This window comes from Salvia splendens, chromosome 22, assembly GCF_004379255.2.
Source record: "Salvia splendens isolate huo1 chromosome 22, SspV2, whole genome shotgun sequence".
NCBI lineage: Eukaryota > Viridiplantae > Streptophyta > Magnoliopsida > Lamiales > Lamiaceae > Salvia > Salvia splendens.
In genome coordinates this window covers 2,476,833-2,498,393 of record NC_056053.1, presented here as the reverse complement: position 1 = coordinate 2,498,393, position 21,561 = coordinate 2,476,833, and the positions used below count along the sequence as shown (strand labels likewise).

At 39.0% G+C, this 21,561-nt stretch overlaps 4 protein-coding genes across 10 annotated transcripts; 2 read left to right on the top strand and 2 right to left on the bottom strand.

The window, feature by feature from the left end:
* Window positions 1-355: 355 nt before the first annotated feature.
* On the top strand, window positions 356-6,860 carry LOC121786997 (crossover junction endonuclease EME1B-like). Of its 7 annotated transcripts, none has more exons than XM_042185588.1 (14): window positions 356-742; window positions 958-1,083; window positions 1,328-1,459; window positions 1,746-1,901; window positions 2,028-2,131; window positions 2,617-2,799; window positions 2,913-3,066; window positions 3,215-3,324; window positions 3,821-3,996; window positions 4,298-4,361; window positions 4,457-4,575; window positions 4,921-5,010; window positions 5,641-5,755; window positions 6,012-6,860. In XM_042185588.1, exons 1-14 carry the CDS (start codon window positions 448-450, stop codon window positions 6,180-6,182), a joined length of 1,995 nt encoding a protein of 664 aa, XP_042041522.1. In that variant the 5' UTR covers window positions 356-447; the 3' UTR covers window positions 6,183-6,860. The 7 variants fall into 7 exon arrangements, with proteins under 7 accessions (XP_042041522.1, XP_042041526.1, XP_042041521.1 ...); XM_042185587.1 differs by having other exon boundaries at window positions 357-742; window positions 952-1,083; window positions 1,334-1,459; XM_042185586.1 differs by having other exon boundaries at window positions 357-742; window positions 952-1,083.
* A 3,850-nt stretch (window positions 6,861-10,710) lies between these two features.
* LOC121787719 (TSL-kinase interacting protein 1) lies at window positions 10,711-14,854 on the bottom strand. Its single transcript, XM_042186538.1, has 8 exons — window positions 14,698-14,854; window positions 14,087-14,220; window positions 13,726-13,838; window positions 13,390-13,631; window positions 13,057-13,300; window positions 11,822-12,529; window positions 11,268-11,391; window positions 10,711-11,097 (listed from the first exon to the last, which is right to left on the bottom strand). The coding sequence occupies exons 2-8, from the start codon at window positions 14,208-14,210 to the stop codon at window positions 11,084-11,086; spliced, it is 1,569 nt and encodes a 522-aa protein (XP_042042472.1). The 5' UTR covers window positions 14,211-14,220; window positions 14,698-14,854; the 3' UTR covers window positions 10,711-11,083.
* Window positions 14,855-17,991: 3,137 nt separating this feature from the next.
* Window positions 17,992-18,537, top strand: LOC121787858 (dirigent protein 4-like). Its single transcript, XM_042186701.1, has one exon. It carries the CDS (start codon window positions 17,992-17,994, stop codon window positions 18,535-18,537), a length of 546 nt encoding a protein of 181 aa, XP_042042635.1.
* Window positions 18,538-18,686: 149 nt separating this feature from the next.
* LOC121787468 (signal transducer and activator of transcription C-like) lies at window positions 18,687-21,502 on the bottom strand. Its single transcript, XM_042186199.1, has 3 exons — window positions 21,211-21,502; window positions 20,715-20,795; window positions 18,687-19,395 (listed from the first exon to the last, which is right to left on the bottom strand). The coding sequence occupies exons 1-3, from the start codon at window positions 21,367-21,369 to the stop codon at window positions 18,994-18,996; spliced, it is 642 nt and encodes a 213-aa protein (XP_042042133.1). The 5' UTR covers window positions 21,370-21,502; the 3' UTR covers window positions 18,687-18,993.
* Window positions 21,503-21,561: the final 59 nt, after the last annotated feature.

Sequence of the window (21,561 nt, the reverse complement as noted above, 5' to 3'; positions counted from 1 at the left end):
ATTTTACTATTATTATTGAATTTTTCCGTATCTGTCTCGTAAATTTAATTCCGTATTTTGTGTGATTGTTAATTATTTGTTTTTTATAATTTTGTGTATTGTGGCTAGCCTATTGATAGCATATTGCTTGTCCAGTTGCTTGTGGTAGGAGGAGTTTTTAGTGTTGATGATATGGCAGAAGAAGTTTGTGGTTAGTCTATGACTGGCCTATGAGTGCCTATTACCACTGGACTCTTAACAGCTTTTTAATAATGTACACTATTTTTAAAAATCTATATTAAATCCGATATTCAGTTTGTTCCACGAATTTGGAATTATCCTACATTCAAAATTGATTATTAATCCTAAATTTTGAAATTTATTTTGACCAAATGAAGCCCAATTTTGATCCCGCGCAAACGCAAGCAAATTAGTCTCAAAAAAATTCAGTGTGTTTTTGACGACGAAATGCAGCAGCCAATTCCCGTCGACATTCTCTCCGACTCCGATTCCGATTCCGAACCCGGCCGAAATCGCCGGAGTCTCCGAGACGAAGCCATTGACCTCACTACGCCGCCGCCATTCCCTCAATCCAAGAAGAAACAAAAAACCGACACCTTTTCAAACCCTAGTAACTCCACCGTCTTCATCATTGACGATGACCCCACGCCACTCAAGTCAAATACTCCTCTCTTCGTCGCCGATACGCCATTCTCCGATGCGTCCATCCTTAAATGCTCTCGAGGAGTATCCTCCTTTTCAGGTAATTTCCCAGTCCCCCTCGTATTTCTGAAAATTCAGGATTGGGCGTAATTGGATTGTGGTATTTGAGTTGCGTGCAACCAAATATCGAGGGAGTTCAATCTGAGTGGTATACAGTTATTCTTTTTGTAAAGACAATGCTTTGCTGTTTAGCAACTTGAAGATTCTTTGGTTTCTGCATTTACCGGCTTTCGTGTTTTATGGCACAAGGTTTAGCACCTGAGGAACTTGTAGTTGCCGAAACTCCAATTTCTGAACTCCCGAAACCTAAGGTTGCGATCAGCACAAGAATCTCCACTGTCGAAGATGCTCGTCCGTTTGTTACAAAACACAACTCTGGTGGTGAGTTTAAATTGTTCCTATTTGCTAATCCAAGTATCAACTTTGCATATGATGTGCTTTCTTTCAAAATATTACGTGCTTGTGTACATGCTTTGGCTTACGCTTGGTCACTATCGTAATTTTCTCAAAGCAGTAGTTTGAAATCCTTATGCATAATCCTTATGTTAAGACAATGATCTGCTGTTCAGCAACTTGAAGATTCTTTGTTTATGCATTTACCGGATTTTGTGTTTTATCGCACAAGGTTTAGCTCCTGAGGAACTTGTAGTTGCCGAAACTCCAATTTCTGAACTCCCAAAACCTAAGGTTGCAATCAGCACAAGAATCTCCAATGTTGAAGATGCTCGTCCGTTTGTTACAACCCACAACTCTGGTGGTGAGTTTAAATTGTTCTTGTTTGCTAATCCAAGAATCAACTTTGCATATTAGGCCCTTTCTTTCGAACTATCACGTGCTTGTGTACATGCTTTGGATTACGCTTGGTCACTATCTTGTAATTTTCTCAAAGCAGTAGTTTGAAATCCGTATGCATAATCTCTTCGTTTAATAAAGGATGCTTGATATGGAGAAATTTCCCTGAATCACGCTTAAACAACCAAATGAATCTAAAATGGATTATGTACTTGCAATTCTTGTAATCATATCTATGTCTTTTGTTTTAGAAATCAAGGGATGGATATGTGTAGATTCAGATGATGAATCTGAAGATTTTGGTCGAATTGGAGCTATGGATGATAATGCAAGTAGTTTTGCTGCTAGATTGGCAGATGAGACAGAAATTGCATCAAGATTGGTTGAATCCTCGTCATTTTCTTGTGGTACCGATATCCATCTGTTTCTTGATGCTATCATATAATTGAAAGTCACTCTAATCAAACCCTTTTTTCATAAAAAGGAGAAAGAAAAGAAAACAAATCATTGAGTTGCTCATAATTGATTTTCAGGGACTTCCTTTCAACTTCAAAAGAAAGACACACAGAACTCAGCTAGAATGCATATTTTAGAAGACTGTTCAATTCCTGGAACATCAGAAGATGGCATATCTGAGGTTAGTTACTTTGAAATGCAATTTCATGCTCTTAATGATACCTCTCCTGAGTCTCCACTCTCCTCTATAGTTTAAAATTGAAAACTCCGATGCTCGGAAATTGCATTAGTTGACACCTACTGCCTCACAATTTCCCTTTTCTTTTGTTCATATCCTGCTAAGCACACTTGTCTAGTTTATGCAGATAGAATTAGGAGACTTATGAGAATACAACTGCAACTTCCTTTTGCAATTTGCTATATCTACTGCTGCTGTTTCTCTGATTTTCTATGGCCATCTACAGATATGTACATTGACAGCATACTGAAGCAACTAGGATCATTTGTGTGAATCATTGATATTGTATCCTGCCTCTGCCTCAAGCTATAATTGTGTTAGTGATAGTGATGCTTAATATGCCTTGTTGAAAAAAATGGTTTTACTTCAATACTTCTGTTTGAGATGTGTTTATCCTTCTGAGTGGCTTTAATAAAGATATAATGTAGGCACATGTCAGTCATGATGACAAAGCTAGTAAACAAGATGATACAGATCAGATTTTGAATCAACAGGATAGCAATACATGCTTCTTGAAAGAGAAAAAGAAAAGAAATGACACAGTGAAAAAAAAGGGAACAACCAAGGAGGAAAGACTTCGTCTGATGGAAGAAAAGAAAAGGCTCAAAGAAGTAAGTCCTTGCACACAATCTCTTATTAATATCTTAAATAAGAGATGGCTCTCTTTCTTCTATTGAAGTTATCATATGGTTAATAGCTGCACCACTTGATTTATCTTAAATAGCAAGAGAAGATGCTTAAAGCTGCTTCAAAGGCTGAGGCTGCTGAGTTGAAGAAACTGGAGAAGGAAATGCAGAAATGGGAAAAGGGTAAATATGCTCTCAAATCCATTGTTGCTGAGATTGATACTAAAGTGATTGAACTGGGAGCAATTGGAGGTAGGATATTAGTTCTTTTTTCAAATAATAATCTCTTGTAAAGATTGCATTTTAGTATTTGCTTATTTTTCTTTACTTCTATACTTAAAAAACTCGGGTTACTTAATTTTGTTAGTTGCCTAAGTTAGTTTGTTACTTTCTAGTATAGGACATCTTCTCACTAGATTTGCTGAAAAGGGGCTCTCATATCGGATAACATCAAATCCAGTGGAAAGAACTATTGTATGGAATATGGCTGTTCCTGAAGAAGTTTCTCTGGTAATTATTTGCTTCACTACTCAGTAGCTCTTCTATTACCATGAAATCTATGTACATACTGGACTTTTCTGATCCCTCTCCTGCTCTAGTTTCTTGCTATTGTCTTCTGATTTAGTTGAGCTCTTGATTCCACAAGAATAAACAGGATAGCATGCCCCTTTCTTCGATATTATCTATATGTCTAGCATCACTCGAGAAATCATGAAGATGTCATTACAAGTGAATGTTAACTGTGAAACTCTGGCTTAAAACACGAAGGAAACTTGCGTGTTTTAAAACGCTAAGATGGCATTACAAGTGAATGTTAAGTGTAGTTCCATGTTAATTAAGATGTTAGTGACATTGCCTTATGATTCTGTTGGTGATCACTGCAACACTCCTACTTAATTTATATCTCGTCATATAAGACTGTATTACTCCTATAGCATTATTAATGTGTATTGGAGGTTAAACAACTTCAATTCAATCAAGATTGACTCTAATTATTTATTGGCAGATTGCTCCTGAAAGAATTACGGTCTCTTATATTCTAGTTGTATATGAAGCTGAAGAGTTCTGTAACCTTGTCGTGAATGAGAGCCTGATGAATCATGTTCAGAGTGTTCAAAATCGTTATCCTCATCACACTGTATGTTACGTCACAAATAAGCTTATGGCCTACATCAACAAAAGGTTAGCGGAGTAGAAGAAAGTGTGCATCATTTTTTTTTTCTTACATGGTCATTTTATTAGGAATTCATTCAAGACATCTAACAATGAATAACCTGAACATATCATAACTACTAATATTATGAGTTTTGTTTGTTCCCCTCTCCCCCTGAAAAGAAAGAAATACAGAAAAAAAACAAGAAAAAGACATGTAATGGCCTTCTCGGTTTAATTTTTTTTATTTATTGCACCCCTAAATGATTTGCACATTTAAATTCAATCTTGTTGTATCCACTTAAAGATATCTATGGTGTGGCTGGTGTAGGGAACAAGCACATTACAAGAACCCTGCTAACAACCCTGGTTGGAAGCGACCTGCTGTAGAGGAGGTTACAGAAAAACTATACTTTGAAAGAAATGGAATGATGTGCCATAATTTGGCTTATCGGATTTTCGAACTGAATAAACCTATTTTCTTTTTTAGGCCTTTGCGAAATTGACCACCCATTTTTCTAAAGTACATTCAAGGCAGTGTGTTGATGAAGCTGAATTAGCTGAACATGTGGTCGGTCTAACTTGCAGCCTCGCAAATTGCCAATTTAGGTTAGTCGCAATTGATGATTTTTGCTGGCAAAGTAAAATATATGTATGCATGCTGGGCTGCATCAATATGACTTTCAATATGAGGATGAGTTTAGTATGCAGTGATACTTGTATTGGTACAACCAAAGTGAGTGCAAAAAATTCATCATTTGGTTGTTTCAATACAGTGTGATGACTATAAGCATCAAACCAACTCTCCTTAGAAGGCTTATTATTTTAATCTTGGCATAATTAATTCGTTCACCCTAAAGCATCCAATAAATTTAGTGGTAGAAATTGACTATCGCTAGTGTGGATTATACTTATAATTATGCTTAATCTCATATCCTCCGATTTTTAATACAGGAAAAGACTGACGCGGTTTTCAGTTAACGCAAATGGATCTGCTATCCCTAGAGACTGTGTGGATAGGAATTTAATTAAGAAAAATTTGTGGTAAATACCTTCATCCAAACCAAATGATCAAGTATTTACTTTTTCGTCATTCTCAGGAAGTTCTGTATCATAAATACATAGTATTTTTTTCAGAGTGTTGGAATGACCCCAAGTTTTATTGGAAGAATTTGAATACATGCACCTTTTTAGCTAGATATAGAGTTGTCATCTTATGCTTTTGCAAGAGCATGCTGTTTGCCTATATTGTCAGTTTTTAGGTTAAGTAAATATTGTTGTAACCTTTAATCTGTACTTTAACTCTTGAGGCTTGTGGGCTAGGCATACTTCTCTTGAATTTAACTGTGTACTCACTAGAGGTAATGGTTAAAGGTAACTGCGTATCAGATTAGTTAGGCTACTTATTACTAAACATTCGGTCAGTGAACTTTAATTAGCACCTGCTGTAACTCTGGTTGGAGATTTTTATGGTTAAAAGATTCAAATTCTTGAAACTTACCTAACTCTATTGACCTTAGGTTTTCGGACTGGGTTATTAACTCTACTCAAAAGAAAAATATAACTTAACTCAAAAGTCCCTCATTGAATCTGTAGCATGTGTGTGTGTGCGCTTTTGCTATTGTTTTGTTGTCAGGTAAGAGGATGGTATTTACAGTTTATTTCATCATGCAGGCTAAAGGTATTGGTGGCTATCCCTAAGGTGCAGCCACGGTTCGCTATAGCTATATGGAAGAAATATCCTACAATGAAATCTCTTTTAAGAGTTTACATGGATCCAAGAAAATCTGTGAGTCTTGCTCATGAGAAAATAAATGTTTTCTCCTTGTCATCTCTCGCCTTATTTACTTAGAAAAATATACTATTGCTGCTAAAATTCTGAAAAATGAACTTATCTTTCCGCCAATACTGTTTCCTTTGATGTAAATAGATGAGTTTGGACCGTCGAAGTTTTAGAACAATGTTATAGAACGCTGTTTGTGTATCGCTTTTCAGTTAATTATCTTGGTTATGCAAACCTTATTTATCTTTTCAAAAACTCTCAGGTTCACGAGAAGGAATTTCTGCTCAAGGACTTAACCACAGAAGGCTTACTCGGTGATGATAGACGACTCGGCGAGGTTTGTTCTAAGAGAATGTACAGAATCCTTATGGCTCAATCCGGACACATCAAGGCAGACGATGTTGAGGATGGGGCCGATTTCTTTAATCTCTAGCGACGCTATCGATAATCAGATATGCATTATGGGAACAGTTGAGGCCAGCAACTTCTGTATATGATCACGTGTTTCGAAATTCAAATCAAATCTATGTTCTCTTTCTTTAGCTTCTGTGGCCACTGTGTATTGCAAAAATCCCACAATGGCCCCTCTCAGACTCACTCAATGCTGCTCGAAATCAACGACAAGATCAGTGTGATGCTAACCCTTCACCATGGGAGAGTCTTGTAACTTTAGAGACATACATCTCTCCATGAGCTGCTATTGCACTAGAAGACATCTTGGCTTTGCAAAGTGAAGCATGTGTTATACCCCACCAACTGATCAAGCTAGTTTCTTCACACACTGCTGTGTGATGGTTTCTTTGGAGACACAAGATTCAGAAAACAGAGGACAGGCTGGCAGGCAGGTGAGAACAGTGTGGACCCCCCTCTCTCCCCTTGAGGATATAGTCTGGTTATACTATTTGCTGAGTAAAGAGGATGCTTTGACCTGCTTTAAACAGAGCATGCTTGTGTGGTTAGGAAGGGCTTGTGACTTAGAAAGTGACATTATGGATTATTCATTTCAGCAGTTTCTGTTTATTTCTTATGACTATAGCACTATAGGGGTGACTTAGCATTGTCATGGTTTGAATTCTACAGTATATATGAAGTTACTCAGAGTTTATATATATGTTGCGACTGTGGATTACTGTTTACTTTCTTATTAAAAAAGTACAGGATGGGGCTGGTTGTAAGGCCACCTGCATCGCGTCACGCGGGTGGCTCGTAACCCGTCATGCCGGGACGAGACGGCGGCGAGACGCGTTGCAGCATCCCGTCTCGTCCCCAGCATGCCGAGACGGATGGCGAGCCGTCTCGCCACGCGCCAGCGCTCCGGCGCCATGCGTGACGCCCACTCGCCGGCCCACGAGTGGACATCGTCACGCTGGCGCAATAAATCATTTTTTTAATTCGAATTTAAAAAAAAAATCGAAAACGGTAATATTACCGTTTTTTCTTTTTTTATTTTATTTTTTTACTCTATAAATACTTCTAATTCATCCTCATTTCACATACAAATACACATCTATTCTTCCTAAATCATCTCCATTTCCTCTCTAATTTTCATCTAACCTTTTATCACAAAATGTCCGGCGACGGAAACTCTGGCGATGGCAGTGGCGGCTCCGACGGGTTTGACATCAACGCGTTCGGCGACTGGGGGCATGTACAATGTCCTGGGTGGTGGTTCCAGTTCGTCGACGCCGGGGGTACCAACCACCCCATTTTGACGTGGATGCATACGCCCGTCCCTCCGCCCCGAGGTATGCGCAGGGATTATCCCAGATTCAGGAGGATTATTCGGCTGAACCCACTCCGGAAGGAGGCCGAGGCGGTGGAGGCAGCCGAGGTGGTGGAGGAGGAGGCCGAGGCCGTGGAAGCTCCAGGGCGGAGGCGGACGAGGAGGAGGAGGAGGATCTAGGCCGACATCCGTACAACCCCAAAGAAACGCTAGCTGTGTACAACGCCTGGATCAGCGTCTCGTACGATCCCATCGTCGGGAATCAACAATCTCGGAAGTGTTTCTGGGAAAAGGTCACCGAGGCCTACCACGTGATTAAGCCGAAGGGGTCCCGCCGCCACACATTTAAGATGCTCCGCGCTCACTTTGACCGAGTCGTTAGAGAGGTCAAAAATTTTTGCGCCATCTACAAGAGTGAAGCGGCTCATTACCAAAGCGGAGCCACGGGAGCCGACATTCTGAGGTCGGCTTTGCGAGTCTACTTCGACGACACCGGCAAACAATTCAAACATGTCGATGTTTGGGAGGTCGTCAAAGACGAGGAAAGGTGGGCCGGCGGTGTCCGGTCCAACCCGGGCTCGACCTCGAAGCGCACGAAGCACACGGCGGGTGGCCAATACTCGTCTAGTGAGGGCGGTTCGGGCAGCGCCGCACAAGAGTTTGCCTCGCAGGAGGTTGAGGGCACGGCAGACGATGTCGGGGAGTCCTTCCGTGGGCGCCGTCGGCCGCAAGGGAGAAATGCGGCGAAGGCGACTAGAGGGAGGAGGGGCCGAGCCGAATCAAGCCAGGCGGGCTCAGGGGCACCTTCGAACTCCCTAATGTCCATGTACATGACCGCTACAATGACGGACACTTCCCACATGACGCATCCCTAATACTAAGCCTATCTTGCCGGAATTGAGTTTATGGCAAGACAACTTGGTATTCCGCCTCCAAGTGGCTTCAGTGTACCTCCACCGCCTTCGGGGGATGATTCACTGGAGGAGTAGTTTTTTTATTTTCTATAAAATTGTATTTTAAATTATGTAATTTTTATTTTTTTAGGATTTTAATTATGTATTTTTTTTATTTTTTTGAATTTTAAGTTGTAATTTTATTTTATGTTGTAATTTTATTTTATTTAATGAAGTTTGTTTTTATTAATTGAATTTGTTGGAAATAAAAATAAAAAATGAAATTGAATGAATAGAAATTTAAGAGACGGTTAATGGACGGATAAGAGATGGAGGGTTGCAGGTTCCGTTCCTTAGTTAAGAGATGGAGTAAAAAAGTACAGTGAGGTTCAAGAATAGTAATTTAAGAGACGGTTAAGAGACGGATAAGAGACGGCGTTGCAGATGGCCTAAGATTGGTAATAAAATATATCTATTGTACTCCCTATTTATTTAGATATATTCGTTGTATTTAAGAAGTTAATATCATACACAAATTCAAATTGGTCCCAAGTGCAATGAAGTAGTAGGACCAGATTTAGGTGGCCACTGAGGAGAAGTAAAAGGATCTCTCTTTCAATTGGTTATGAAAATCGCAAATTATGATGGCCATTTGTTTTGTAAATTTTATGTATAGTGTGAGAACCATCGTATTCATGCTAAATAATATTCATCTTCCTTAAAAAAGAGTGAACCTCACATTCTATTAACACTCAATTATAAAAAATATTGTCTTCTTTAAAAAAAGTGAACCTCACATTGTATAGTGGTTTTTCTAATAATTTTTCATTTAGGAAACACATGCTAAAAGTAAATAAGACTCTTAATCGTGGATAAAAGGAGTATACTCCGACTCCTAGTGCGGCACCTGGAAATCACTTGATTGGAAATGGTAGGAAAATGGGGGGGAAAAGAGTTAGGAGACAAAACAAGGGCAACCAATTTAAGGGTAGAAAACATCCCCATTTGCCTGATTTAAAAATGGAGGGTTTACACTCCCACTATTGTTGTCTCTATATTAAAAGCCCTTTGGGCCCCACCACCCCATCCCTTTCACAACTCACTAAACCACTATTTTTAATTTACTTCACCCAACCAACCTTATCATACTCATACAACTCCCACTTAGGCTTATCATTTCACATAATCAATCAAGTGCTTAAGCATATATATATTCATTTAAACAATTTCATTAAAACGACTCAATTGTCTACATATCTAGGTCATCATTTACTATAGACCTTATTATTCGTGGCCTTCTGATTTGATGGGGTAGACTTTTTTGGGTGTATACATACACCTCAATTCATACAATATTTCCATTTAGATCGTCCATTAAAATTAGTCTCTATTTTATTTGTAGTAAATTTCTTTTATTTAATAAGGTGGGTGTCATTTTCACTAACAACATCCACCACTTTTTTCTCCCTATTTCCCTCTTTACTGATTTTGCATTAAAATATGTATCGTCCACAATTAAACCTTTTTGTGGAGAGAAGTATGATTTAGTACATAGGATTGCTTCTTAAATAAATAAATAAATGAACAATAGAAGACAACTAAGTGCAATAGAGAGATGATTAATGGCACACATGAATCTTTAGAGAAATCTTTCTATTTTGAAATCAAGGTCACAGTCATGGACCATGCAAATGCAACCCACCCACACTAACGTACGCATTTGTCTCACCTTACTTCCATATATTCACTTGCTTCCTCTCCCAAATACTAAACCATTTGGCTTCTTTTCAGAAAAAAAAAATTTGATGGAGAAGAGCAGGTCATTCCCTTATTACTCTTCTTCATATGCAGAGGCAAGATTCGACTTTGAAGATCGGGCCAAATCGTACAGCTTCAACGGGCCACCCGACAACCCGGAGGTGAAGAGGAGGAAGAGGGTGGCTGGATACAATATGTATGCTGTTGAAGGTAAGCTCAAGTCATCCCTCAGAAGCAGCTTCAAGTGGATCAAGAGCAAATTCACAGAAAACCACTGTGATTCTTGAACTTCATCATTACAAAGCCAAAGACAAGTGGTCTTTTCTTTCCTCCATTGTTCAGAATTGTAATATTATGCTACTACTTGTTTCAGCTAGAATGAAGTGGGAATGTGGGATTGTGTACATATCCTTTTCTCCTCCTGGCTTTTTTACAACTGATGATGATTCTATATGAATGAATAATGTCTTCTTGGCTTTACTCATGTGTGTATTGATGAAATGGAATTAGACATATAAGAGTCAAAAATTATCCAAGGCAGGTCAGACTGATTTCATGGCTATAAATCTGGAGTTGAGTAACAAAGATAGAGATCAAAGATGTGTACATTATTTTGTTGGTTTCAAATGTATTAAAAAAGACAGAAGAGAATATGGAGTTAGTGTTTAATAACAAAAAATTGAATCCCATACGGAAGAAGCTCATCTTATTGTGAAAATCATATGCAGTGTGTACCTTAAGTAAACAATTTTCTAAATAGAGAGAGAGTTTGAACCATTCTTCTGTCTCAACCAAAACACATCTTGCTCAAGAGTGTTGAACAAATGTAAATTTACTTGAGAAGAACCGGCATTGCATTAGAAGCTCCTCGATGATTCCAATTTAAGACCACAGCAAGTTTCTCCTCTTGATTGCTTTCTTGGAGAATCAAACATCATATTTACGCAGATTAATGTTGTCTCAACCAGCTCCAGCTGCATTCAATAGCCAATCGAAGGGTCATTCTACCAACATACAAATGTATACTTTGTTAGTTTGTAGACTTTACTTGTAAGAATGCATAATTAGTTAGTCTGGAGTATGAAGACTCTAGCATTGAGAGAACTTTAGTTATTTCAGCAATTGATAAAGAGAGAACTGCAACCTGATTGATCCCTGAAAGGCCACAGTCTACTATCCTCATCAAAGGTTTCTACCGGACGAGCCAAGCAATCTTTGTCCAATCCTTGACAAGAAGAATCTTTGGGAAAAAGCATTCCATTGATCGTCTACAATGAACAAAGATAATGTTCATTTATTACCTTATCACATATCAACCATAACATGATATGCAACTCCAAAAATACAAAGAGTAAAGATAGCTCAATATGAAACTAAGAAGGCTTCCATTGATGGAAAAAAATTAAAACTTGAGAATTCAGCTTTTATCAAGTTGTCAGAACCTTCCATTTTTCAAGGCATGTATGTTGATCAAGCTATATTTCAGCAATTGATAGTAACCATAAAATTATTTCCAGCCCCAGTTTTTCACTGTTCGGATGGTACAGAGAACCATTTCCACTGTCTAGAGTCTCAATATCTTGAATGATTTGGTTATGTTAAGCATTTAGTTGCTTTTGTACCTTTAGACTTACATACATGTGAAACTAACAATGTAGTTACAATTAAAGTTCATCAAGGAATGAGAGCTGGACATACCTTAGCAGCCCTTGGAACTTGTGATTGTTTTGACCTTGTACCAATTCTGCATCCATCTGCACCAACTCTTCCATTTGAAATTGTGACATTTCTGTTTGACTGAAACTTCTGAATGGGAAAAGCATGGCATGTCTCTTCAGCATCTAAAATGGATAAGTTTGCCTCATGCGATGGTTTTGGCTTTTGGGAAGGTGCAAGACGCTCAAAGCTTGATTTGATCTCTTTTAATTCCACCTTACTACCTGCATTGGCCTCCAACGATGCCTCAGATAACAAGCCCCCAATGCTTAAGGTAGTAAAATTATCATCCCATGGAGATTGGAGTGGTGCAAGACCTGCTTCCGCTGATTGTGAATCTGACTTTTTCAATTTTGCAAGTAAAGATGCTTCAGAAAATAATCCTCCAATGCTTACATCACTGGATCCAAGAAAAAGAGGTTGCAAGGATGATACATTTTCCTGTTGCGTGCTTGGACATCTCATCTTACCCAAGAAAGAATCTTGAGAGAGCAGATCAAGGATGCTCAAGTCAGATGTTGGTGCAATTGGCTGCACGTTAGATCTGCTTGTAGAACTTGGATATGATCCACTAATTTTCCTTTGCAATGATATTTCAGATAGGAGGCCTCCAATGCTCAACATGGTCATATCGTTATCCCAAGGTACACTCGGGCAAACTGGATCAGTCTCAGTCGTCGCTTTATCATCCTAAAAAGAACAAATACAGACATTTATGACCTAATAATCTCTCCAACAAGGATTATAGTCTAGAAAGTATCCATCCGCCAGTACTACAATAAATATGACTAAATGCAAATTCAGTACATTTCAAGATGCAAGGGTAGAAAAATTCAAGATAATTCTAAGTGGAATAACAGTATAGAAACATTCAGACAATTTTTTGAGATATAAGTGGCCGAGATAATTCTTCCTGGCTACTACCAATCTTCATCATATATCTGCAACTCCTAATTCAACATATTCAGATTCCATTTCCTTTCTGTAATTCAATAACATACATCCGATTATATCAGCAATTTTGAACTCTATAATACATCGAATATTTTACCCAGGTCAAGGAAGTGTCCCATTTCACCAATCCTACACAATCCACTTTCTATGAATCTTCATCAAAACTATATACATGTACCTATTTTATCATCAAAAGCTCCATTCTCAGAACAAATAGACGCAAACAAACATACGAATTGTGATTAGATGGACATGAAAATTACCACCAAACCAGTATGTGCATCTGAAGCTTTCAGCTCATTCACATCTGAACGCAAAGTTCTATCAGCATTTCCTTGTATTTTAAGGACATCACAAGATTCATTTGTTTGTGCCTTTTGGTGATTTGGGATCACCAAAATTCTGGGTGAGCCGTTTTTGTCCTTAGAACCTGTATGAGCCTCTGGAAGACTAGAATTGCAAACTCTGACAAACATCTCAGGCTGATGATTGCACAACCAACCATACCTGAAAATCAAAACAATAAAGTTGCATATTCAAACTCCAGGAAAAAGGTTTCTACACTGACTACACAGCAAAACGATCTGGGTTCACACCTTAGGCGGAAAATGGAAGGACTGCCCACATCAATATACACCTCCCATACACTGACGGCACTGTCATTCTGTGTCCATCTTCTGCATGATTCCAACTGTTCCAACTTTGTATTGTAGGGAAAAAGCATGAGTTGACCTGTCACTGCACTTGAAGAGCTCCACTTAGTATTCAGGTGCCTAACAACTGATGATATCCTTTTCCGAGCACTTAGAGTGAGCTCTAGAAATGGATTGTGTCCATCCTGCAATAAACCAACAATGCAGTGCATTTTCTCATCCAATTTTATAATTTCTTGTATGGAGGTGGGGCAGTCGGGCAAATGAAACTTTTCATACCTTCTCTAATCCTAAGCGAACCTGTTCATTTATTGGGAAGAGCTGCAGCTTAATTTTTCTAGATGGAACCTGCAGTTTAATTGGATGATCTAAATGTGGCCTCGTTAGACACTCTGCAGTAAAGACACAATAATATGAGAGCCTTTAACCATAAAAAACAGACTAAATAAGATAAACACGAGCTCCCAACATAATAAATCTGGATTTTTATGAAACGATGTTAATAAACGCAAGAAAGCCTAATTGAGCATAAATACAATCAGGATTAGATTCGCAAGAAATAAGACAGGATGAAAGGTGTAAAAAAAGCTGCTGCCCATGCCATGTACAATACACATGTTAGTTTATCCAGTTGCCTAACCTGGAGAGCTCTGAGGCTCCTGACCAGTTACATTGGCAGGTTTCTTTACACTAACGCCTATGCATTCATCCTGGTTTATGTTTATATCAACTCTCTTTCTCTTTTGTGGTCCATATGACTTCATGGAAGATTATCTGCAAATGAAATCAGTTGTTTGAGAATAAAAGTAGACAGGCTGAGAATTTCTCATCTTTCACTGCAATGACACCACAAGGTTAGCCCCAATTTATCTCGGAGTTATTTATACATTATCAGATTTGTCAAGCGTGTATGCAAAAAAATTATCTAAAAAATTAATCAAACAATACAGGGCTCGCGGACAGAAGCATCAGCTACACCACTTCCAGTTGCTTACAGTTGAATTGGCGAAAAACGGTACTGATGTTTACCATAATTCGATTAAAAACGGAGCTATGAGAAACAATTCAAACCAGATGATTGATTAATTAATAGATCGCCTCTTTCGGATTTACACTTAAACCAGCAAATTAATACAAATATAATTTGATCAAAGGTTATGCCGGCAAAGGGCATTTTATAGGTCTGCCATGAACAGCCACAGATGATTAATACAAAATTCGCATATACAGAGATCGGGATACGCGAGTTACCTTGACGAGGCATGTACAGCGATTCTGTTCGGTGATAGCAGGCGTAGATCTGGATGAACTGTGCTTGGATGCGCGGAGTGTGAAAATCGGCGGCGGCGGGAATTATTTGGAATTTTGGAAGTGAAATCACCGCCTTAATTTGAATTTTATTGGAAAGAAAAAGAAAGAGATGAATAAAACGAGATAAAAATACAATACTCTTGCGTAGGGATTATTCAGTTCTAATTAGATTATCAATTGCTATTTGCTAATTCACTCTACAACTAATTTAAGACCATAGGATTTTAGAAATCTAGTAGTCTAAAATTTGACAAGTGTAATTTTTATTTTTATTAATTAAATCAAAATAGATAAAAAAACTACCAAATTAGAGTTTTGAATGAAAATGTCAATATAATGTTTTGAAAATATCAACACAATGCTTTGAGAATGTCAACAGAATGATATTCTACATGTATTATATTGATATATTTTATATACTGGGTTGACATTTGTTGCTGACGAAAAAATTGAAAATTTTCAAAAAAATTTGATCTCGTTAGAATCCTTATGAAATTATCATTAATTTGATATATGTTGTGCGAAAAAAAATTTAAATCGAGAAAATTAATGTGTTTTAAAGTTATATAATATTTTTCAAAAGTTAGTTACGACTAATTTATTATAAATTGACTTTAGTACCCTTATTGACGTTTTATGTTGATCGCATTGATATTTCGGGACCCTTAATTTAAATATCTGAGGGTTATTATTTAATTGTAGTTAGCAATTAAGTATTGAGTTAACAATATAACACTCCCCGATAATTAGGGTTTCAATAATGTGAGATAGGAGCATAGTGCCTTCCTTACCTTGGTGCTTTCGTGGAAGTATGGGAAAGAAATTAGCAATAGCGGAGACCTCGTTGCATAGAATTGTGACCATGTTGAAGAGATATATTTTTTGTATTCTTAATCCTTATCAAGCAAGAGCCTCCAAATCCTTTTCATGTATCTGCGAGAGACTTGAGTTGTGTATATTTTTTGTAAATTTTCAAGTCCGATCAATCTCAAGTCTGACTTCGCGGTCAAGTCCATACTATATAATTTGATTAATTTTGTGGTTGAATGATACTCACTCAAACAATCGAGTCGTTAATCACTGTTTGACACAAATCAAGGAAACAAGATCCAATTTTCCCTCCCAATTGTAATTGCACTAAGAGCATTCACTATAACACGCCCGCGGCTATAGCCGCGTTTGGGGCGGAAGCGGGGCGAAAGCGGGGCGCCTTATAGTGGCGGAGTTGTCCGCCCCGGAGGTGGACGCGGCGAGGGGGGAGGGAGGCGGCGGACGCGGGATAGCCGCGTGCGGGGCGAGGACGCGGCGATGGAGCTATAGCCGCGCCTATAGGCGCGGCGCCTATAGTGTAACGAGGAAGAAGCCGCGGCTATTCGGCGCGAATTTTTTATTTTTTTTTTACATTTCAATTCACCTATAAATACATCTCACTCCATTCATTATTTTCACACCATTCGATGAATACCTACAGATGGGTGAGACGACTAGCCTCACGGTGCTTAGGCAGTTCTGTAAGGGGATCCGAGAAATTTTCGGTGGGGAGTTTCTACGGAAGCCCAACCCGGATAAGTGTCAGCGCCTACTTGATATGCACGGGTCGGTGCACGGCTTCCCCGGAATGTTAGGAAGCATCGATTGCATGCATTGGGAGTGGAGGAACTGCCTTGTGGCATGGAAAGGTCAGTTCACTACTGGATTCAAAAGCAAACATCCAACGATGATACTGGAAGCCGTGGCAAACTACCGTCTGAAGATCTGGCATGCGTATTTCGGCGTGGCAGGTTCGAACAACGACATCAATGTTCTTCAGTCGTCGCCTCTCTTCAACGAGGAGTGCCGGGGGAGGGGCCAGAAATCAGCTTCGTAGCCAACGGTACGCAGTATAGTAGGGGCTACTATTTGGCAGATGGAATTTATCCGCGGTGGCCCGTATTCGTGAAGACTGTCCGCCAACCGGTAGGACCGAAGAAACAATATTTTGCGCGCAAACAAGAGAGTGCTAGGAAGGACGTTGAGCGGGCTTTTGGTGTCCTCCAATCGCGGTGGGCTATTATACGGTGTCCGGCACGAGTTTGGCACGAAGATGATGTCGCGAATATTATGTTAGCCTGTATCATATTGCATAATATGATAATAGAAGATGAAGGATTTGCGGCAGAGCGATGGGCGCCGGAAGAGGGTGCAAGTACAAGTCACGGTGTCGCCTCCGCGCCGATCCAGATGGGCGTACCACGGAGCAATGAATATTTGATCCAACGCTTCGCTGATATGCGCAGGACCATATCACATAACACACTGCAGGCCGATTTGATTGAAGAAGTATGGGCACGTAGGGGAGGTAGTGGCGTTGTGTAAACTTGGTAGTGATTTGTACTAGATTCAATGTAGTGTGTGATTTTAATTTTAATTTAGTGTGTAATTCTAATTTTAATTTGTATTGTATTTGTATTTGTATTTTTATTTTTATTTTTATTTTTATTTTTATTTCGTATAGTCGGCCTTTCTTAATCCACTAATTAGAGCCCGATAAATTTGTTAATAATTACTTGATATATTATAAAATGAAAGTTGATTATAAAATTTTGGGGCTATTGGAGTTGTCCACTATAGTGGCGGAAATAGAATTTTGGGGCTATGGATAAAAAATTGGGGCTATGGACAAAAAACTGGGGCGGGGCTATTGGGCGTGTCCACCTTATAGTGGACACCCTAATACACATAGGGGTGTGTTATATTGCTAACTTTTTAAGTTGCTACCTTTGCTAACTCATCAACGCAGTGTATTAAAAATGTCAACACGGTGACATTAAAATGTCAACACAGTATATTGAAATGTCAACAGAATTATGTGTTCACATATTAATGCATTGTGTAGATATTTTTAATACACTGCATTGATGAGTTAGCAGAGTTAGAACTTAAGAAAATTAGCAATTAATCACACCCACGTATCAATCAAACCAGATCCAATTCCCTCTCCTAATTGCATATGCACAAATCCTAAGTGATACACACACATCAAGGAAACCAGATCCAGTTCCCTCTCCCAATTGCAATTGCACTAATTAATCCACACACATACATTAATTCTATACTATTATGGTTGATAAACTAAAATTTACATCATTTAATGACTTGCAAAAACCGTCAACCTCAATCCCTCATTCATTATAAATCACAAACCCCTCTCAACAAAAATCACCACACATAAAATTAAACTTTTTTTTTCAAAAAATGGAGAAAGCAATTATTTTCATATGCATGCTACTCCTCACCACATGCACAACACCAGCGCAGTCAAAGTACTACGGCAAAAGTTCGACGTACAAACCCGCCAAGCTGAAAAAAACACACCTCCATTTCTTCCTCCACGACGTCCTAAGTGGTGCCAAGCCCACGGCGGTCCGCATCGCGGGGCCGAGGACACTGATGGCGTTCGGGTCGGTATATGCCATCGACGACGTGCTGACGGAGGGACCGGAGGCAACGTCGGAGGTCGTCGGAAATGCTCAGGGGATGTATATGTCGTCGAGCCAGGGAAAGAATCTGACGTTGGTGATGTGCATGGATCTTGGATTCACGGCAGGGAAGTTCAAGGGGAGCTCGCTGAGCGTGTTATCGAGGAATCCGGTGACAGAGAGCCACCGTGAGCTTGCAGTGGTCGGAGGCCGGGGGCAGTTTAGAAGGGCTCAAGGGACTATTTTTGTGAAGACTCATACTGTGAATTATACTAATGGAGATGCTGTGCTCGAGTATAATGTGGAGGTAGTTCATCTTTGAGGGCTGGTTTTGAAGCAAATTGTAATGTAAAACTAATGATCAAGAACATCAACTCATTATTGATTGAGCCTACTATAATATCAAATTCAAACCCAAAACTATGATTTGAGTTTCACCAAGTACCAAAAATCAGTGACCACAATAATCACTGAGACAAGAAAAACTAAATGAATATATCTATATAAAGGATATTTCGACACATTCGATGTTCCAAAAACATAAGAAATGGAGAAGGACAATACTAGACAAACATAAACACCAATAGAAACCATGTCTCCCTTCAAACTATTTAATCCCTTTTCAACTTCAATACCCTCTTTTTCACACTTCAATCGATTTCTTTTACACTCCCGACTTCGCACTTTGCTTCTTTTAGTACCACCAACGTCATCATATTTCATCGCTTTCTCATCACCGGAGGGGATTCTCCTACTCCAAAACATACATTGGACTTCTTCAGTAAGGAGAGTCGTGACCTGGACTATCAGAATGCATATCCATTAAAGTGTCGTTGGAACTGAGAGGGTTGGCGTCTCTGTGTTGATTGTTGCTGTTCTCATTGTTCCGTGTGGCATTGTTCGAGGAGAAACCACCTTGTGATAAGTGATAGTGCTGGAGAGTGCGACGAACTGGACTAGAGAGAGCATTTGAAAACACATAATTCTTACTTTGATCTAAATTTCCTGCGCGAAGTCCTTGTCCAGTAGTTGCAGGACCAAATGCATTAGAAGATATGGGAATTCCTGTTTGCGGTAACTGGATTAAATTATTAGGCTGTTGTTGAGGTTGAGGTTGAGGCTGCGCTTGCTGCTGCCTATGGGACGGGGGAGGTTCTTCTGTTCCATAATCAAGTTCGTTCTGCATATGTTGAAAAGAACAAAACAGTGTCACAACGTTAGTCCATCCAGCCTCTAACTAAGCTTCCATATTAGAAATCGGCTAAAACAGAAAATACGGGGAAATGACAAAGAAAGAATCCAAGCTACTTGAGCTTCAATAGCAAACTCTGAGCCATCTACCAGCTATGAGACTTCATGGTAATAGCAGTGATGTCAGTACCTTCTTTCCTGTCACAAGTTATATTTCCGAAGAAAGGGGTCTCATTTCAACCACAAATCTAAAAAAAAGAAATGATGGACCAGACAAGACAACTATGACAGAAATGTACTCCCTCCGTCTTACAATAATATGCACTCTTACCTTTTTAGTCCGTCCCACAAGAATATACACTTTCCAATTATGAAAACTCTTTTCACTCTAATGAGGTGGGACCCAATGTGGACTAACAATACTTTAATTACTTTTTCTCTCTAGCTCTCTCTAACTTTCCCAATTATGCATTAAAATCTGTGCCGAACCCAAACGGCATATTCTTTGGGGACGGAGGGAGTACAAGACTATATTAACTACCAGCTGAACAATAGCATCTGAATTTGTTTTGTGACCTTCACCACAAACATATATATTTATAAAGAAGTAAAGACGCGCATCAAGTTAGTACAGGTCTGTATCTCTCAAAGTCACTCTCCCTGCCAGATACCAAACTAGTAACAAGCTACAGCAATTGAAATAAATTGTTGTATTCAAAATACCAATAAAAATTCATCAACATAGAAGACAATGCTTAACAGCATCAGCAGTCACAAATATCCTGAGATACTTTTATTAGTCTGGAGAAGACTTCCATGGTTCTCAGACAGAACTCAAAACACCTGAAGTTCATAACTGTATTGATTTCATTCCAACATAAGAATTAGCAAAGTGAAAAAACAATGTACTTGCATATGCACATGTTTTGAATTGAAGCTAACAAATCAGCAGTCACATGGCTTTGAATTCAAAACTACTAGCCACAAGAAAACCACCCAGGTTCAATGCTCAGTACTGTAGAAGACTACTATCATGATCACATTCTTGGATTATTTATCCAGCTTTGCGCCAGAATTCAACACCACAGACACAGTTACAGCTCATATAACTGATATTTAGATACACTACAAAATTATAATCAAGAATAGAAACAATGATAAAGCAACATATAGATATATTGATAGCATCCCCAAGCCACATTCAATGTGTGAAGAGTACAATTCAATAAGCACCAAGAACTGATAAAGTACACTAGCCTTAACAAGTGTTGAACACATTATAGCAATTTCCTGAGTTGAAGAATAAACCTGCAGATATGCGAGTATGTCGCCACCCATCACTCTAACCCCTTGCTCTTGCTGCCTTGAAATCCAATTGTAAAGCTTTTCCTACATTGGTAAATCAACAAGCAAATAATGAGCATTGCAAGAAGTATATAATCACAAAACCCATAATCATCATTCATCAGTGCTCAGTTATGACTACATTATTCAATACAGTTTAAGCAAGAATACCAATAATAACCCCAAACGACACAGCCCCCAATACCCCCAAAAAGGTAAAACCAGAACCCTTTGATCAAAATTCATACACATAAGAGGAGTATCAGCCATACTAATTTACTCAATTCACAGGGGTTCATCAGCCGAAAACCGTGTAACTACTGTAATAACATGAATATATTTAAATAGACGGATAAAAGTAGCATCCAAACCACCACAAACAAGAGAAATAATCAACAACAAACAAAAACAATTGATTATAAAATTAAAACAAAAAAGAGGGAGAGGCAGCGGCAGAGACCAGCGAGTGGCGTTCACCGGCTTGAAAGGAGAGGCGCTGCTGGTGCATCGAGTGGGTGTAGAGCTGGGAGAGGGAGTTGGCCGCGCTGCAGAAAGTGGTGTACATCCCTCGATCGACCTCGTCGAGGCGCGACGCTTCGGATTTCCTCTTCTTAGCCATTCGATTGAAATTGAAATTGAAATTGAAATTGAAACGAAAACCCTAGAAAGATATACACACAAAATTGATGTGCGTGTATCTATCTTTGTAGGTGGTGGAGAAAGAAACAATTTTTATACAGGGGAGATGGAGAGAGGCAGTGACGGAGTTGGAACTTTTTCACGAGCCACGTGGATACACAGGTGGCATTTT

Coding starts and splice junctions, on each gene's coding strand:
- LOC121786997 (XM_042185586.1), top strand. CDS start 448: ATGCAGCAGCCAATTCCCGTCGACATTCTCTCCGACTCCGATTCCGAT. Junction 743..951: donor AGGAGTATCCTCCTTTTCAG/GTAATTTCCCAG, acceptor TTATGGCACAAG/GTTTAGCACCTGAGGAACTT. Junction 5,756..6,011: donor ACATGGATCCAAGAAAATCT/GTGAGTCTTGCT, acceptor AAAAACTCTCAG/GTTCACGAGAAGGAATTTCT.
- LOC121787858 (XM_042186701.1), top strand. CDS start 17,992: ATGGAGAAAGCAATTATTTTCATATGCATGCTACTCCTCACCACATGC.
- LOC121787719 (XM_042186538.1), bottom strand. CDS start 14,210: ATGAAGTCATATGGACCACAAAAGAGAAAGAGAGTTGATATAAACATA. Junction 13,301..13,389: donor CCTTCCATTTTCCGCCTAAG/GTGTGAACCCAG, acceptor TTTGATTTTCAG/GTATGGTTGGTTGTGCAATC. Junction 12,530..13,056: donor ATGCACATACTGGTTTGGTG/GTAATTTTCATG, acceptor TGTTCTTTTTAG/GATGATAAAGCGACGACTGA.
- LOC121787468 (XM_042186199.1), bottom strand. CDS start 21,369: ATGGCTAAGAAGAGGAAATCCGAAGCGTCGCGCCTCGACGAGGTCGAT. Junction 20,796..21,210: donor CCGGTGAACGCCACTCGCTG/GTCTCTGCCGCT, acceptor TTACCAATGTAG/GAAAAGCTTTACAATTGGAT. Junction 19,396..20,714: donor ACATACTCGCATATCTGCAG/GTTTATTCTTCA, acceptor CAACATATGCAG/AACGAACTTGATTATGGAAC.